This window comes from Temnothorax longispinosus, chromosome 5, assembly GCF_030848805.1.
Source record: "Temnothorax longispinosus isolate EJ_2023e chromosome 5, Tlon_JGU_v1, whole genome shotgun sequence".
NCBI lineage: Eukaryota > Metazoa > Arthropoda > Insecta > Hymenoptera > Formicidae > Temnothorax > Temnothorax longispinosus.
In genome coordinates this window covers 13,492,954-13,511,639 of record NC_092362.1, presented here as the reverse complement: position 1 = coordinate 13,511,639, position 18,686 = coordinate 13,492,954, and the positions used below count along the sequence as shown (strand labels likewise).

General features: G+C 39.8%; 1 protein-coding gene across 1 annotated transcript; it reads right to left on the bottom strand.

Moving 5' to 3' along the window:
• Positions 1 to 6,307: 6,307 nt before the first annotated feature.
• Positions 6,308 to 11,801, bottom strand: LOC139813609 (uncharacterized). Its single transcript, XM_071779189.1, has 3 exons — positions 9,569 to 11,801; positions 8,533 to 8,621; positions 6,308 to 8,199 (listed from the first exon to the last, which is right to left on the bottom strand). Exons 1-3 carry the CDS (start codon positions 9,590 to 9,592, stop codon positions 6,606 to 6,608), a joined length of 1,707 nt encoding a protein of 568 aa, XP_071635290.1. The 5' UTR covers positions 9,593 to 11,801; the 3' UTR covers positions 6,308 to 6,605.
• Positions 11,802 to 18,686: the final 6,885 nt, after the last annotated feature.

Below are 18,686 nucleotides of genomic sequence, written 5' to 3'. Positions count from 1 at the left end.
AATTTCTGAAATGAAACAACCTTGAGCATGTTTGTCTAACAGTTTGTTGTGTCGGCAACGCTTTGAGTCAAGTCAAAGCACGATACGTTTAGCTATTAGATACTAAAAGAACAGCCGTAATATGCGAGAGCTACGCGGTCATTCACGTATCTCGCACTTAATAATAACGAAATAATAACGAAACTTCCGGAAGGAAAGACGGCAGAAGACGGAAGATGATGTCGCGCGTAACTCCCACGAAATTTTGCTTGCGCGCGAAAACCCGTCGGACGAAAGTAAACGTCGGACAAAAGTGAAAATTTGTTTCCTGTGTGTCATATCAGGGAAACGACGCACAGGGAAACGTATCACGATTTCTCTAATTCTCTTCTTTTTTTTTTTTATTTCCTTGTTCGGTCGCCAGGCGATCGGAGAAAAATCCACTCTTCCGTAGTTGGGCGCCAGTGAAATCTCGTTGTCATCGTCATCAATCGAGCGGAGTCTGCGTCGCGCAATGTGGTGCGGCCTACCGGGAGTACCGGGGACGGGCAGCACGCGGTGGCATGGATTAATTTATGCCGCTGTGTGGGTGCACGCCGCGGATACTTTCTCCATGGTCGGGGTCCTCTACATGCTGGTCGCCTCTGCCTACCATAACAGACTCCACTTTCTCCAATTTCGCAGGGATACGTGCGCGTATTCGCGTTGCATCATCCTCATAAGTAAGCTCGCAACGATGGCGATTTACTTTGAAATTAGAATGACCAATTTAGATAGTTTGTTTCCTGAGGAAACGAGTATTGAGGTAATAAGATGATATTAAGGCTCTTAACTTCGGCTCTTCTCTTCGATGTATAATGTAAAAGAATAAAATCAACATCCGACTAATCACCTGTAAAAAAAGCAATTTTCAGGGTTATTTTTATTTTTAAAATAATTATACGTGAAACGTATAAACGCGCGAAACGTAACGATCAAAAGTGCGAAACGGATCGTGTAACGTCGTATCCGCGACATTTTCCGTATTCGAACGAGGTTTAAGCGGTTCGCTCATTCGGGGGGGCTTCGCCCCCCCCGACCCCCCCAATGGGGGGGCTGCGCCCCCCCATACCCCCCTTCGTGACTATGCAAATCGAGGATGGGTTACTGGGGGGGCTTTGCCCCCCCAGACCCCCCCTCGTATCTACGCAGACCGAGGGTTGAGTTACCTGGGGGGCTTTGCCCCCCCAGACCCCCCCTTGTGATTGTGCTAATCCAAGATAGATTACAGGATGGAAAGGTTTGGTTCCGCGTGACGTTGCTGAATAAATTTTTTAAACACGTTATTTTTCACCGTTCTCCTCGCGGCCCGGGGCGAACGCGTCATTTAAACTCGCGTCATCATACTTGGTCCGCCGAACGTTGCGTGTGTATATATATATAATGAGTCGTGAGTTTATAGAATACAATTTTTTTAAGTGAAACTATTTCAAGCACGGTAGTGTCGAATTTAATTCGCGACGCAAAAAAACGCAACAAAAGTGAAACTCGTCTGTTATATTATGTATGAATTTTATATATATATTTATTTATAATTATGTTATATGTCGTGTGCCGTGTGCCGTGTGCCATATATACATGTATATATTTATTTATTTATTTTTTTTAATTATGTTATATGTCGTGTGCCATGTGCCATGTGCCATGTCTACATATATATATATATATTTATTTATTATTTTTAAAAATATTATATGTTGTGTGCCATGTGCCATGTGCCATATGTATATATATATGTATATATGGCACATGGCACATGGCACACGACATCATAACCATAATTAAAAATAAATATAGATTATATATATATATATATATATATATATATATATATATATGGCACATGGCACATGGCACACAACATATAACATAATTAAAAATAATATATATATATATGTATATATGGCACATGGCACATGGCACACATATATATATATATTTATTTTTAATTATGTTATATGTTGTGTGCCATGTGCCATGTGCCATGTATACATATATATATATATATATATATATTATATGGCACATGGCACATGGCACACAACATAGAATATAATTAAAAATATATATATATATATGTATATATGGCACATGGCACATGGCACACAACATATAATATTTTTAAAAATCAATAAATAAATATATATATATATGTAGACATGGCACATGGCACATGGCACACAACATATAACATAATTAAAAATAAATATATATATATGTATACATGGCACATGGCATATGGCACACAACATATACATAATTAAAAATAATATATTATATAGTATACATGGCACATGGCATATGGCACACGACATATACATAATTAAAAATAAATATATATATATATGATATATGGCACATGGCACATGGCACACGACATATAACATAATTAAAATAAATATATATATGTATATATGGCACATGGCACATGGCACACATATATATATATATTTATATATATTTATATATATTTATTTTAATTATGTTATATGTCGTGTGCCATGTGCCATGTGCCATATACATATATATATATATTTATTTTTAATTATGTTATATGTCGTGTGCCATGTGCCATGTGCCATGTATACATATATATATATCTTTTTTTTTAATTATTTATATGTTGTGTGCCATGTGCCATGTGCCATGTCTACATATCTATATATATTTATTTATTATTATGTTATATGTCGTGTGCCATGTGCCATGTGCCATGTCTACATATATATATATATATTATTTTTTAATTATATTCTATGTCGTGTGCATGGCCTGCCATGTGCCATATATATATATATATATATATATATATATATATATATATATATATGATATATATATATATATATATATAAATATATGGCACATGGCACATGGCACACGAACATATAACATAATTAAAATATAATATATATATATATATATATATAATATTGCACATGGCCATGGCACACAACATATAACATAATTACAAATATATATATATGTATATAGGCACATGGCACATGGCACAACATATATATATATATATATATTTATTTTTAATTATGTTATATGTTGTGTGCCATGTGCCATGTCATATACATATATATATATATATATATATATATATATGGCACATGGCACATGGCACACAACATAGAATATAATTAAAAATATATATATATATGTATATATGGCACATGGCACATGGCACACAACATATAATATTTTTAAAATCAATAAATAAATATATATATATGTAGACATGGCACATGGCACATGGCACACAACATATAACATAATTAAAAATAAATATATATATATGTATACATGGCACATGGCACATGACACACGACATATAACATAATTAAAAATAAATATATATATATATATACATGGCACATGGCACATGGCACATGGCACACAACATATAACATAATTAAAAATAAATATATATATATGTATATATGGCACATGGCACATGCACACACATATATATATATTTATATATTTATATATATTTATTTTTAATTATGGTATGTGTCGTGTGCCGTGTGCCGTGTGTCATATATACATATATATATATTTATTTATTTATTTTAATTATGTTATATGTCGTGTGCCATGTGCCATGTGCCATATATATATATATATATATTTATATATATTTATTTATTTTTAATTATGTTATAGTCGTGTGCCATGTGCCATGTGCCATATATATATATATATATTTTTTTTTTTTAATTATGTTATATGTCGTGTGCCATGTGCCGTGTGCCATATATACTACATATATATATATATAATATATATATATATATATATATATATATATATATATGTATATATGGCACATGGCACATGGCACACGGCACGTGACATATAACATAATTAAAAATAAATATATATATATATATATATGTATATATGGCACACGGCACATGGCACACGACATATAACATAATTAAAAAAAATATATATATATATATATATGGCACATGGCACATGGCACACGACATATAACATAATTAAAAATAAATAAATATATATATAATATATATATATATATATGGCACATGGCACATGGCACACAACATATAACATAATTAAAAATAAATATATATATATGTATATATGGCACATGGCACATGGCACACATATATATATATATTTATTTTTAATTATGTTATATGTTGTGTGCCATGTGCCATGTGCCATATATACATATATATATATATTTTTAATTATGTTATATGTTGTGTGCCATGTGCCATGTGCCATATATATATATATATATATATATATATTTATTTTTAATTATGTTATATGTCGTGTGCCATATACATATATTGTATGGCCATGTGGCCATATATACATATATATATGTATATGGGCACATGGCACATGGCACACGACATATAACATAATTAAAAATAAATATATATATATATATATATATATATATGGCACATGGCACATGGCACACAACATATAACATAATTAAAAATATATATATATATATGTATATATGGCACATGGCACATGGCACACAACATATAACATAATTAAAATAAATAAATATATATATATATATATATGTATATATGGCACACGGCACACGGCACACGACATACAACATAATTAAAAATAAATAGATATATATATGGCACATGGCACATGGCACATGGCACATGGCACACGACATATAACATAATTAAAAATAAATAAATATATAAATAAATATATATATATATGTGTGTATATATGGCACACGACACACGACACACGGCACATAACATGTATAAAAATAAATAAATATATATATATATGTATATATGGCACACGGCACACGGCACACGACATATAACATAATTAAATATATATATATTTATAGACATTACCGTGCTTGAAATAGTTTCACTTAAAAAATTGTATTCTATAAATTCACGACTCATTATATATACGCTTAGCGGACAAAGTATGATGACGTAAATTTAAATGACGCGTCCACCCCGGCCCGTGAGGAAAACGATGAAAAATAACGTGTTTAAGAAAATTTATTCAGCAACGTCATGCGAAAACAAACTTAACCTCCCAGTAACCCATCCTCGGTCCATGCAGTCACGTGGGGGGGTCTGGGGGGGCAAAGCCCCCCCAGTAACCCATCCTCGACTTGCACAGTCACGAAGGGGGGTATGGGGGGGCGCAGCCCCCCCATTGGGGGGGTCGGGGGGGGCGAAGCCCCCCCGAATGAGCGGACCGCTTAAACCTCGTTCGATTACGGTAAATGTCGCGGATACGACCGTACACGATCCGTTTCACGCTTTTGATCGTTATGTTTATATCATATAGACATATATACCAAACAAGTTGAATTTTTGTTACACTATTTCATGTCGCGAATCAAACGCACTATTTAAAAAAGTTGTACTTGCGTAAAATAATGCATTAACTTTATTGTTATTCGATACTTGATTCGTTAGATTATATAAACGATATGCAGCTTGCTTATCTTCTTTAGTTGTTCCATTAAGTTTGTCGAAGTAGGTTGCCATATTTGAAGCTTTTATAGCTTACAAGAGACGCACGCGTCACTTAAATGCTTTCTTTCGTGTAAAGTAATTCTAGATAATGTTTCTTGTGTCGCTCAATTATCTCCCATAAGGCGTAATTTATCTTGCTCGCGCTTATCCTTTTTCCGTAATCAAATTATACGAAGCGATAAAGTTGATAATGTGTAACATATCTCAATCAATGCTTTCTCCCATTCAATGGTACGTTGTTATACATCTTTCTAGAAATCTAAAATAGGAAATTAAATTTAAAGGTTCTTGTTTACGAGACGATAAGAATAAATAACAGTTGTCAAATATGTTTATTTACATTTTAGAAGAAAAATGACTAATCGACTTTTAGAAAGCAAACGCGATTATTTGTCTAAATTTAAAAGTGTATGCCAATTATATACGATTGCTGCGCAATGAATATTCAACCGTATTTACTGAACGCACTCGATATCTTAAGTTTTCTCCGTTGAATTCGTTCGACGTACACATTTCCCTACATCTGTAAGGAATTAAAATTTGCATACAATTTTTGTTTTTATTATTGAAGATGTGTTTTCTAGATTCCTCTTCCGCTCTGTATATCTAATGTATCTTTATTCTATTGTCACGTAGGTACGTCAAGTAAACAACCAAGTGAAAGTTGTGTTACGGTCTTGCATATAGAGAGATAACATATATCTGAAGGCTAAAAGGTGAAATAAGAGTCAGAGATTTAACAAAATACTTATAAACTTTATTCGTAACAGTATTAGTTAACAATTGGAGAGACAACAACACGTATATAAAAAAAATGAAAAAACAAAACAGAGAGACAATGGTTACGACGTGTAAAGAAAAGGATGGTACCCCGAAGGACAGGGAGCGCGTCAGTCAAGCAATTTCGAGTAACTTAAGTTTTATCGCGACCTTATCTTAATCCTAAGATGTAATATATACAGCGGCTTATGTTACAGCACTCTCCCGGTGGAGATGTTTGTACAAGCATTTTTTTTTGTGGATTACAGTGCGGTTATTCTGCACGGAAATCTAACTCTATCAACGGCTAGGGAATGCAAAGTTGGCTAGGCCTCCGTTTTGTTTCACCGGCGGTGGTACCAAGTCCTGCGTGATCGTCGGCGAATTCGCCTGGAATGACCTGTCCCAGGCGACTTTATTACTGTCCGTCGGACGTTGCTGCGCCTGTTGTTGTCCCTGCTGCTGCTGCTGCTGCTGCTGCTGCTGCGCTTGCCTCTTTTGCTGGGGCAAGACCCCCTTCTCGGGGCTATAGGGCACAACTTGCGTGTTCTGAGCCTGCGTGTCCTTGCGATCCCAGCCATGATGATGATGATGGTCCTCGCTGGGGAACCACTCGGATATCCAGACCGGTTTCCATATCTTCTTCCACGCTGGCACCCAGATCTCTTTCCAAGCAGGCACCCAGATCTGTTTCCACGCTTCCTTCCAAGCGAGCTTCTTGTCAGGGATCCACTCCAGCTTCTTGTCGGTCTTCCAGATTTGCTTCCAAGCCTCCTTCCACTCGAGCTTCTTGTCGGGGACCCAGACGAGTTTCTTGCCCGGCTTCCAGATCTGTTTCCACGCTTCCTTCCAGGCCAGCTTCTTGTCCTCCACCCAGATTTGCTTCTTCGCCGGTTTCCAAATCTGCTTCCAGGCCTCTTTCCACTCGAGCTTCTTGTCCGGGACCCAGATCTGTTTTTGCGCCGTTTTCCAATATTTCTTCCAGACCGGCTTCCAGATCAATTTCTTTTTCCAAAGATCATGACTGGTGTACTGCCATCCATGATGATCGGTACCGTGGTAGTGCTCACCCGGTATGCCAACCTTCACCCATTCGGGGACCCAGAGCTTCTTCCAAGCAGGTACTTGATATTCTTTCCATACCGGTACCTGAATCTCCTTCCAAACCGGCTTCCAGATCTTTTTCCACGCGGGCACTTGGATCTCTTTCCAAGCAGGCACCTTGATCGGCACCCAAATCGGCTTCCAGATTTTCTTCCAAGCCGGCACCTGTATTTCCTTCCACACCGGCACTTGAATCTCCTTCCACACGGGCTTCCAGATTTTCTTCCAAGCGGGCACTTGGATCTCCTTCCACACCGCTTTCTGAGTTGGCACCCAGATAGGCTTATAGATTTTCTTCCACGCGGGTTTCCAGATCTGCTTCTTCGCCGGTTTCCAGATCTTCTTCCAGCCCGGCTTCCAAACTAGCTTCTTCTTCCAGTACCCTTTGTCATGGTGATGATCGTCATGGCCGCCGTGATGCGCGTCGAGTCCTCCGCCACCTCCAAAGTCACCTCCTCCGTCTAGATGACCACCAATATCACCGCCTCCACCTGAAGGACCACTACCAATGTCACCGCCACCTAAGTGACCTCCGATGTCACCACCCCCAAAGTGACCGCCGACGTCGCCACCGCCAAAATGACCGCCCCCGTCGCCACCGCCAAAATGACCGCCCCCGTCACCACCTCCAAAATGACCGCCTCCATCGCCACCTCCAAAATGACCGCCGATGTCGCCGCCACCGCCGCCGCCACCGCCACCGAAGTGACCACCGATATCGCCACCCCCATAACCACCGCCATAATCACCACCGTCGCCTCCCCATCGTTTTTGTGCTTCTGTACCGTATCTGTAATCACAACGACATTGATTCAACATCAAACAATTAATAAATCTCATATTCGTATTCGTTACCTTAATCTTCTTCTATGGTATACAGAAAAGCTTTTCGAAATCCGCATAATATGATGTCCAGGTTTATAGATTATTTCCATATCAATTAAAATAAAACGACGATATTGTAAAATGTAATGTACAGAAATACAAAAAAAAAAAAAAAATTTGAAATGCATCATTAATAATCTCATAATTTGCGAGTTAAATCTTTTATTAAAAATAAATTTTGCATCATACTATTATTATTACCAAACATGTTTTTATTAAGGTAACGTGTCATACATACGGAGTTTGCTGCGATTGCTGCTGCAGTTGCGTTTGAACTACGGCTTTGCTCGCCACAAGAACGGCCTGCAGTAGCAGCGCTAGTACAGCCTGTAAACAACGAAATGACATAATGATTCAGTTATTGAACAATTATATTGAAAGAAATCTATTTCTGCCTCTCGTTTCTCATAAATTTTTAACAGCGCATTAAAATCATACTAAGCAAGTTAAAATAAAAACGCTGGCATTAACGTTGACAAGTGGAATAACTTTCGAAATTCATCTGCGATCGATCGTATACGTAAACAGAATAATTTTAGTAGCTAATGACGAGATATTTAGTAGTCAGTAATGATATATCCATTGGAACGTAATAAACATTTGAAATAAAGTGGCCTAAAATCCAAAGAGAGATTGACATTTATGCATAAAAAGATTTTCGACAGTAATTTCAAATTCATAAATCCAGAGATTTATAAATCTGTATAAATGGAATCCTGGAATTTAAAGTCGCGTATAATTTCGCAAATTAATTAGGCTTATATACAAATCTATTAAAATAAGAGAAAGAAAGAAGGAAAAATTTATAAGCTGATTTATAAATCCGTGAATCTATAAATATATATAAGTTTACCAGTCCGCAAAAATATTGATGCGTGTTTACGTCGAATTTCTTTGCCTTGACTTGATTATAACATATCGAAATGCCGTTAAATCGCTAGCAAAAGACCGATACGTCCTGTCCGAAATGGCGACGGTTTACATCCACCATCAGGCCGAGCGCACCACGCTCGCTCAATAAACGACAAACGTCGAAGAAGAATGCATCCTCGAACTTGAAGCGACGCACTTTTCAAAAATCTCTCCGTTTTCCGTATGCATCACGATGCGATTATCAAGATCGCGCCAGTTAACCGCGCGGAAGATGACCCGCGCGAGGCGGTGTGGTGAGTTCGACCAGGGTGGTAGCGGGCACAACGCGCGCGACACGTCGACATCGCACAGACATCGCACCGGATTGAAAGAGTGAAAAAAAATTGATGGAAACAACTGACCGCGCATCCCGGGCGAATCCTCATATTTCTCGCAGTGCCGCCCGTCGGGCCGCGTACTCCTGTTCCCTGGGCGCAGGAAAACGTAGCTTACTTCGTCCAATCACCGGAACGTCGTAGTTATATAGGCGCGTATCCTCCCCCGAAGGCACCACCGCGCGCGGTAGCATTGTGGTAAGGAAGCAGCAGCGGTCGGTCGGCGCCCCGGCGGTGGTGGCGAACCGTCGACGGTGGAAGTGGTTCCGTCCGCGCTTCACGTGATGGAAATCGGACACGTCCACCTGTGGAAGGTGGTGGTAGTGCCCGCCGCAGTTTTGGGCCCCGGACCCCTTACGGTTGAACCCTCCTCTACCTCCTCCACCATCGAGTCCTCCTTCTAACACCCCCACTTCCGGGCGCGCGACCAGGCCTCCGCTCCGTCCAGCCGAGCCGTATCATCCACTTGGAGAAAGTGATCGAGAGCACGATCCGGTCGAGCGAGCAAGAGCGATTTCGTCCTCCAGTTATTCCCGCGCCTGTGTTTCAACGGTGAAGTTCAAGCCTCGCAAGGTTACGCGACAAGGTTATTCCTCGCTCCAGATAGTCCAGATTATTTCGATATTGCCGGCGAGAGAAAGAACGGAAGCACACGTCGACGCCTCTAATGTCTTCCACGTTAGATATCTATAGAGACAGAGTTTCTCGCTCTCTTTCGAGCCGAAAGAAACCGATCGCTGTCCCATGTCCCTGCTGCGAAAGCTACACTATCGGTTTCCTATTAATAGATAATGATGTTAATACAGCGATACACAGATGGAATCTAATAAATTATTAATGATAGCTTAGTATACGCCGTAATATTTTTCTAAGCCGTAACTGGATGATCCATGGTTCCAAAACAGGTTTTCAGATCGTTAGTCACTTGTTGCGTTAAAACGATATTTTTCTATGTAATAGTATGCAAATGTTTCTATATAAATATTCATATAAGACATGTATCTCTTATTAAATTGATACATTTTAATTCTCCAAGCATGGCAGGCAGATATTGTTGAAATACATAAAAAGATCTCAGACACTAGTTTCTTAGACGCTATATTTAATGCAGTTCATAACTGTGCGTTTAAATTATTCGAAAATTTCATGAAATTATTATTTTAATTGTTTGAAAATTTATACGAGGAAAAAAAGCGTGTAATTTTACTTCCCATATGTAACAAAGTTATCTGTTTTGCATTTTGAACGAATGAGCTTGAAATCGATGCTATCGAAGTGCTTAACAATGTTTATTATATTTTACACCAAGTAACAGTGGCATTGGCAGAGCATGATTAATACTACAAATATTAAATATTCTTTCTTTAGGAAAAAATTCGATAAAATATAGTTAATTTGAAAGTGAAACCCTAAAATCCCAGACTTATCATTACTTGTACGCAAAGGTACCTGTGTACATAATGGTGAAATGGAATGGACTTTGCCAAATACAGCGGAATTGCTTGTGAAACGGAATAGGTATTTTAATGGGGAGAGCGTGGAATCGGGATCGCGTTCAGAGGCACGTCGGATACCGTCCCGTAACGTAGGAGGAATTACCGACGATCTCGAGGTGCCCTTGCGCCTAATCGCTCTGTTTTGCGCGAAGCTTACGACCGCGCGATTTTCTTCCAACAACGACGGCTCCTCGGCGCGGCGTCACGGAGAGAAAGCGTACCGAAGAACGGTTTCGTGCATACGGAGTGTGCAAGCGCATTTTCCGCTTTTTATCGCGGGGACAACAATGCGCGGCTGCGGCAACGAGCAGCCGGGAAAATTAGATCTAACGAAGCGGCCGCGCCGTTCGTGAGATTCCAAAGTGATAGCGAGAAGCGAGAATACCCGGGCACTCTCGCTCGCTGGGAAACGATATCGCTCTCGATATCGGGGAGGAACGTCCGCCGGGGACAAGGAGTAGAAAACGAAAAGGCATCGGAGATCGGCAGGCGCGTTCGAGTGGCGTTTAACGGTAGACGTTAAACTGCGTTAAGTGCATATATCCGTTTAACACGTCGTGTCGCGTCGCGTCGCGTCGCGTCGACTCACGGATGAAAGTGAATTCCCTCGCGCGGACCGCTAGAGAGTCGACAGCCTCGACAGCCTCACGCATGAAACTCGGGGTACACGTTCTCGCTATTCCGGTTCGTAAATCACTCACCCGTTGGCGTTGCCCGTTGGCTGCTCCAGTTTTTCGAACCCACCAGGCATGAGAGCAATCCGGGCGAAAACGCTCGAAAGGGGGAACGTTCGACCGTTTCAATCGCTTATACGAGTACGCTCATAATTAATATAATTTCGCACGAAAGACTTAAAAATGTTAACCCTTTAACTACGGGTATGTATTCATAAGCGATCCCCGCATCGCAGCATATCTTAAAATTGTAAAATCGCTTATTGACGACAGCCGTAATTAAAGGGTTAAAGAAATGGAGAAAATTCCTTGAAAATACTAACATTTTTTACGTATATCATCTTAAACTCTTGTGATCATTTATACTTCGGAGAACATGGAGAACTTAATCGAAAGTTGCTTTATTCCAACTCCTTTAAGCCTCTTAAGTTTGGTAACAACCTTTAGATACGCTCTGTGTAAAAAATTGAACATTCTTCCTACATCTTTACATACAATCAGATAAAAATATTCTGACCTTTCCGGATGAGATCTCACCGCGCTGTGAGGAATCGTTGTACGCATAAATTATTATTAACTTTCGTTCCGTCGAAATGCGTCTTACATCTCTCCCGGTACTATTCTTATACCTTTATTACATTTTTTATCTTTCAGAATCTTGCATGGGGCACGGTATAATTAGGGAGAAATTTGAAACTCGAGATGAGATAAAACGGCAATATATAGGCAATCGGAATGGACGAGATAGGAAACGGATTCGTGCGCTCTACCGCGCGAGTAACCCAAATAACGTACAAGAGGACGTTGCTCGAGAGGCCCGGTATCTCCGTACATCTCGAGGGTCGGAACATTTAGAAAGCAAAAGCGTATTGGCCGATACGTCGAACCAGCTTGAGGTAGAAATTCCGGACCGAATTTTCTATTTACACTTGTCTTAGGATTTTTCAAACGTCAATGACACAGTCCATGTGTAAACGAAGTCATTCACCGAAGTCGCGAGAAGACACCTTTGCTTCGAAACCTTTGCCGACTCGTTAGAAGTGGCACCGTTATTAGATAATCGCGCATAAATCAATATTTGAAACGGCATGTTAACCCAACCGTGATCTCGTTCTATTTTTATTTTATTATTCAATCATCCGTTTGTCCGCCAATACTGTTTGGCTGTATAAACTTTTTCTTTCTCTCTCTCTTTTTTTTTAATATCTCATATTCCATTTACAAAAGATCGAAGTGAACTTTTCATTCACGTATTTCGATCACGTTCTTGACTGATTTTCACTTTTTTATTCCGGTCTTTGCGGTCTAATTAACTGACGATTTGTTTCTGAAGACCGGAACAAGTTCTTAAGTGCCTTAAATGCTTAATTAGCCTTTCTTATTCCTGTTGTTCTGCCTGTTACTTTGCGGTCAGGCTATTAAAATTCTTTCACAATTTTACACCGACTTTATCAATCTACGCAAGCATCTCAAGTGCTTGATTTCAAATACCCGATGCAATTTGCTGCGCACACCGCTGAAGAAAGTTCGCGGAAGAAAGTTAATCTTTCGAAATCGTGATACGAGAAAGATAATTTACGTTTAAATTTCTTCGAAGCTCCAAAGATTGATGATATTCCAAATACCTAAATCAAAAGCCTGTCAATAATCATGTGTATTCAATCAAGTGTTAAGGTTCACAACCAATACAAATATCTTTTATTAATAAGAGCATTATTGTTTTGCTAAGTGTATCTATTAATCAATAGACTTAGCAAAACAATAAACGACAGATGTTCTCCAATGTTTTATAAATATTAAAACAATTTGTCAGATTTTTTATCTTGCTGTAAATTATTCATATATAACATGCAATTGTGAGGACAAATGAGCTTTTAATTGCGAGCTATATTGTTAAATTAATCAGTTTGAGTACAAGTTATATGCTACAAGATTCGTCGTATTTCAGCGTTGACGCCGCGTCGTTAAATTAAGAGATAAATGTTGCAGGGGGAGGAGAGATCGTCATCTCCAGTTTGTGAAGTGCGAGCGGCATATTATTTCGCGAGTGAAAAGTCACGTTGCGATGGCTCCGAAACCGCGAATGACGTCGAGCATCCGTAATGACGTTGCATCCCGCGTTGCGGTGACTATAAAAAGACACGTTACGCAATCGTCGTGTCTGTCCTCGCCCGCTATTAATTATGTATGTCGACCGCGCCGCGTCGACCGCGATTACGCCTAAGACCTCGCTAATCAATCACGTACGTAATTTAAATTAGCCCTCTTAACTTAATATAGCAACATCTGCATATATATTGCGTCCGTGTGTATATCGACAACTATATAGGTACTCGCGAATTATTCGCGCATCGAGAATTCAACGATCCCGACGCCGCTCATCCGTGCAATTCGGACAGCTTTCTTTGCAGGACGAAAAAAATCCCAAGTACCACGAGATGCTCGTGATATGAGATACCTACGCAAATTCTTTCCGGTTTTTCAAACAGCTCTCTAAACAGGTATGATCGCCCTAGTCACGCAATCAGTTTTCACGCTGCACGCGATGTAAATACTTTTCATTCAGGAATCAGAAACATATTCTCACGCAAACAAGAATGAAAATACTCACAACACTCCGTATGCATGTGTGCAAAGATTAAAAAAAATATATCACCTCTGAACTATTGTTGATGAGGATTTATTTATTCCATGTATTTCGTACATCTTTAGAAAAGTATTTTCAACTTGGGAGATCGGCGTTTATGCAATCGGTAATGCAAACAATTTTGAATACTTGGGCAGATTAGACTTTAGAGGAATGAAAGATTGGAATATTCATGTCACTAAATTGTCATTAATCACAATTTATTACAATATCCGAGGGGATTAGAGCGCGATCTATAAGGGAGCGTGTAGCAATGACTAGACGGATCATGACAAATTGCGGAGTCCGTCTCTTACATCACATATATATACTCGGCCATTTAACACTTTCACCGAACTCTCCTACGCCCACGTTGTCACGGCCGGATGTTCGATTTATAGACGTGAATCTAATTGCACATTTGCACGTGTACGCGTGTGGTTATTTGATCGAACATAATACACGTTGATAAAAAAAAGACTGACACCGAATTGCTTTTATTAGATAACGTAAATTGTCCTTCTCTGAACACGTATTCATTCTGATTAATTATTCTGAATAGATTTATTCATGAGGCAATCGAAAGTTTGCATGACAAACGTTGCAATTAATGGGAAAAGAATGTGTTTGACAATTCATGATTATACTGATATAAATGATGGATTCTTCAATAAATTTAAAATTGACTTCTTTTCTGCGCGGAAATACTGATGAGGCATAAGAAATTTATAAATTGCAAACGATTGCAGAAGAAGCACTTCCGACGAAGTAAGAGACGATAAAAAAAAATATATATATATATATATATATATTTTCTTCCCACACACGAGTGAGCAGGCATTTACATTGATATCAGGAGTTTCATCTTTCTCTTAATGTTGCGTTATTTTGCAACGCATTGGCACACAAATCGCGCTGTAAGTATTAAAATTCTAATCTGTTCTTCGGACATTGCGAATGTTATAATTTAAGCTGCGCGTATAAAATACTCGTATAAAACGTATTTAAAATATTCATTGCACAATAACGAGATTCTTCCTGAAATTCCTTTTCAGCTACGCATGCCCCTTACCTTACGTCTCCGGTGATTTTACAGATCCGTGTACATAATTTAATTCCGGAAGAGACTTGCTTTCGAAAACGACGGGCATATAGCTGAGGTTGCTCAACCGAGTTTGGCTGTTTCTGTTTTCCACGCCGCGCTTTGATATCCCGTGCGATCTCGCGTCTCTCGATCGACGGCCGCGGCGGCGGTGAGGTACTTGAGTCGAGTTTCCACGGCGGGAAAGTGGTCGGGGCCCGCGATCGTAAAACGCATATATATTTTCGCTTTACCCGCGATTGACGATGCCTCCGGTCGACGGAACGATCGTCGTAATGCCCGTATCACACTAGGCGATTGGCGATTGCGTTTACGTTTGCGTCTACGTCTTTTGACCAATATACGGGCATAAGACAACTTCGATCCAGCGGTTTTTCCGTCAGGGATGGATGCGCCGCGCGCCGCTCGGCGCGACGTGCATTCCGCCACGCTGCATTCCGCGCGGACGTTCCTTGCGTAAAACGACGGCTCTGTCAGATCTGACCTTGATGCTCAATTTCTATTCCGATGCGTATATTCGCGCTTGAATTCAACCGGCGAAGATGAATCGAGAAAGTTTGTTTTCTTTTTTTTTTTAATGCGCGTTAATTCGGAAAACGGAGTATCGGTATACGCGGGTCGTTGAGTCGCGTGCACCTGTTACGATGCGTGCCATGCGTGGTGACTCTTGCGGCCCTGCCGCCGGCGGAACCAGAGAAACGTGGCCGCGCGAGAGCAGGTTTCCGACCCGCGGAACGACCTTCCGCGGTACTCGACTCGATGGATGAGTAGAGAGCTACGGGTGCATCGCTCGCTCGAGCGCGAGCGATGCGTTCGAGACGAGCCTGGTTCGAAAGTGAAATTCGTCCTGACTCGGTGATCGGCGATGCGCCCGGCGCCCTATCTAGGTGAAATCTGCGTACATGTGTGTGTTCGATCAACCTGCGAAACGTATAGTCTTTTACGCATCCGTTAATTAAAGTGCTGAAAATAAAAACTGAAAGAAATCCACTCTTGGGTATTATACATTTACACTTTTAGATAATTTTTTTAGCCAAGTATTCAGGAAGTTATTCAATTTCCTTTTTTTATAAATTAATTTTTTTGTTATTATAGATATGAAAGTGCTGAAGAAAGATCATTGAGAGGTAAAGATTTTACAGAGACATACTATATTTAAAATGTGTAGAAATGTTTTTTGTAATTTTTTAAAATTTAATTAGCTTTATAAATTGCTTTCTTGACCTTTGAATTGCTTTTTCTTCCAATTTGTTTGAATTATTCGTTATCACTAATATTTTTATTGTTACGCGCACTTTTATTTATACAACCATTTCTTATAACAAATAAAATAAATAACTAAAATAAAATTGCTGCGAATAAAATACAGCGTTACTTCTCTGCAAATGCATTGCCGAATAAATGTTTGAAAATCAGTTGGCATTTTATCCTAGAGGAGAAAGGCGATTCCAAACGCATACTTGACAAATGGGAGAATCAACCAACTTTGCGACAATATTACCAGATGGCAGTATGATGATAGTTTTAAAAAATAACGGAAAACATTGTTTCAACAAAATGAAACAATGAGACGTGATCTTCTTCAAAGCGGGACGAGAGAAGAACGTAATTTTACAAAAGGCAAAATATGTCAAAATGAGTTCTGTCCTTCTAGAAAAGAAGAACATTATTTTACTTTATAAGCCATCACTATACAGAGAAAAAGTGTCACTTTCTGATAATTAGAATATCTTAAAAAATATTTTTTATTGCAAGTCCTGTATGTATAATATGCTTACATCCGCCGGCATTCTCTGAATGATGAATGACTCTTAAGATTGTTCGTATAAAATTCATATAAGTATACCAGCGTCGCGCATTAAAGAAACAGAAACGATATTACGAATGAAAGAGACGCGCGCGGAATAATGATTGCTTACGACATTGATCATCGGGCATGTAATTTCACCCAGATAACGCTTCGCTGATCACAGCAATCCGAACGAATTTCACTTTCCAAGCGGGACCAGATACGTCTCTCGCGCGGGGAAACGGTCTTGCGCGATTACCCGTTACGCGAAAGCGGGTAATATTGTTGCAAAGTTCATTGATTCGATTTATGTCATATTTTGCGGATAAGATTCGCCTTGCGTCGTGGTACGTTATCGGCAGAAGGCAGAAATGAGACAAGAGTCAAGGTCAATAGATTTAAGACCATCCGCAAGATAAATCTTAAAGCGAGTGGACCGGCCGAGACTTTTAACCGAACCGCTCCCAATTGGGTGGGAACGGGGCACGTGGTCCGGAAATATATTCGAAGAAACGCTCTCCCCGTTACGCTTCCCGACACACCAAAATTTATTTCGGTTCATTATGCGCGGTTGATTAATACGGACACGCTCGATGTTTTGATGTAATCAAATTTATGGATTCATTAAAGCGACGTATATCTTGCCGGAGTCCTCGCGGGAGATGCGAGTTTTCAACGAGAGTTGTTTCCAGCGGACCATCGCCGTTTTATGAACTGCAAGGAATTTTAATTGCAAGGGATCGTCACGCATTCATCGATTAATTTACAATTCAGCTACATTTCCGTCGTGATTGTCGCTGATTTATGGTTTGTTAGTTTAGCGCGATCAGCATAACGCATGATCGAAACTGGACATGTCGGCAATTTTATCGAAGATTATCGACGACTTTAACGAGATTTAGAAAGATTATGCGTAGGTCATTATCCGATATTACTGGTCGGATGACGTTTCCAGCTACTGCGGCTTTGACTCGAGGGTGATAAATATGTCTAGACTCGTTCGCCGGAGAAAGGATGTGGAAAAATCGAGATCTTTGCTCGCCTCGGCGAGTCCGACACTATAAACGTGCTCGATGATCGCGCGCCGCGATATATATACCTGCTCGCTAGTCCCGAGTACTTGCACAAGTTACTTTCACTCTCCGGACTCCGGACGGATCTTACGAATCCGTTAACCGGAGCTTTTCCTCAAGTTTATACTCGCGTCATTATATGCTAATGCGGCCGGGCCTCTGTGAGAATCCGCTCGGGGCTTTTGCCGCGGCTCGCTGCGGGCGAAAGGCACGAAAGCGATTTTAATGCCGTCCTTCCTCCCCACCCCCCCCCCTCGGGCGGGTGGAAGAAAGAGAGAAATGCCGGAACGTTTGTAATTAAGGTCGTGGTAATGAGGAAGGCAGGATCATCTGCCGAGGCTCGTAGTACTCGTATACACATCTTCGTGACCGTTTTCGACATTGT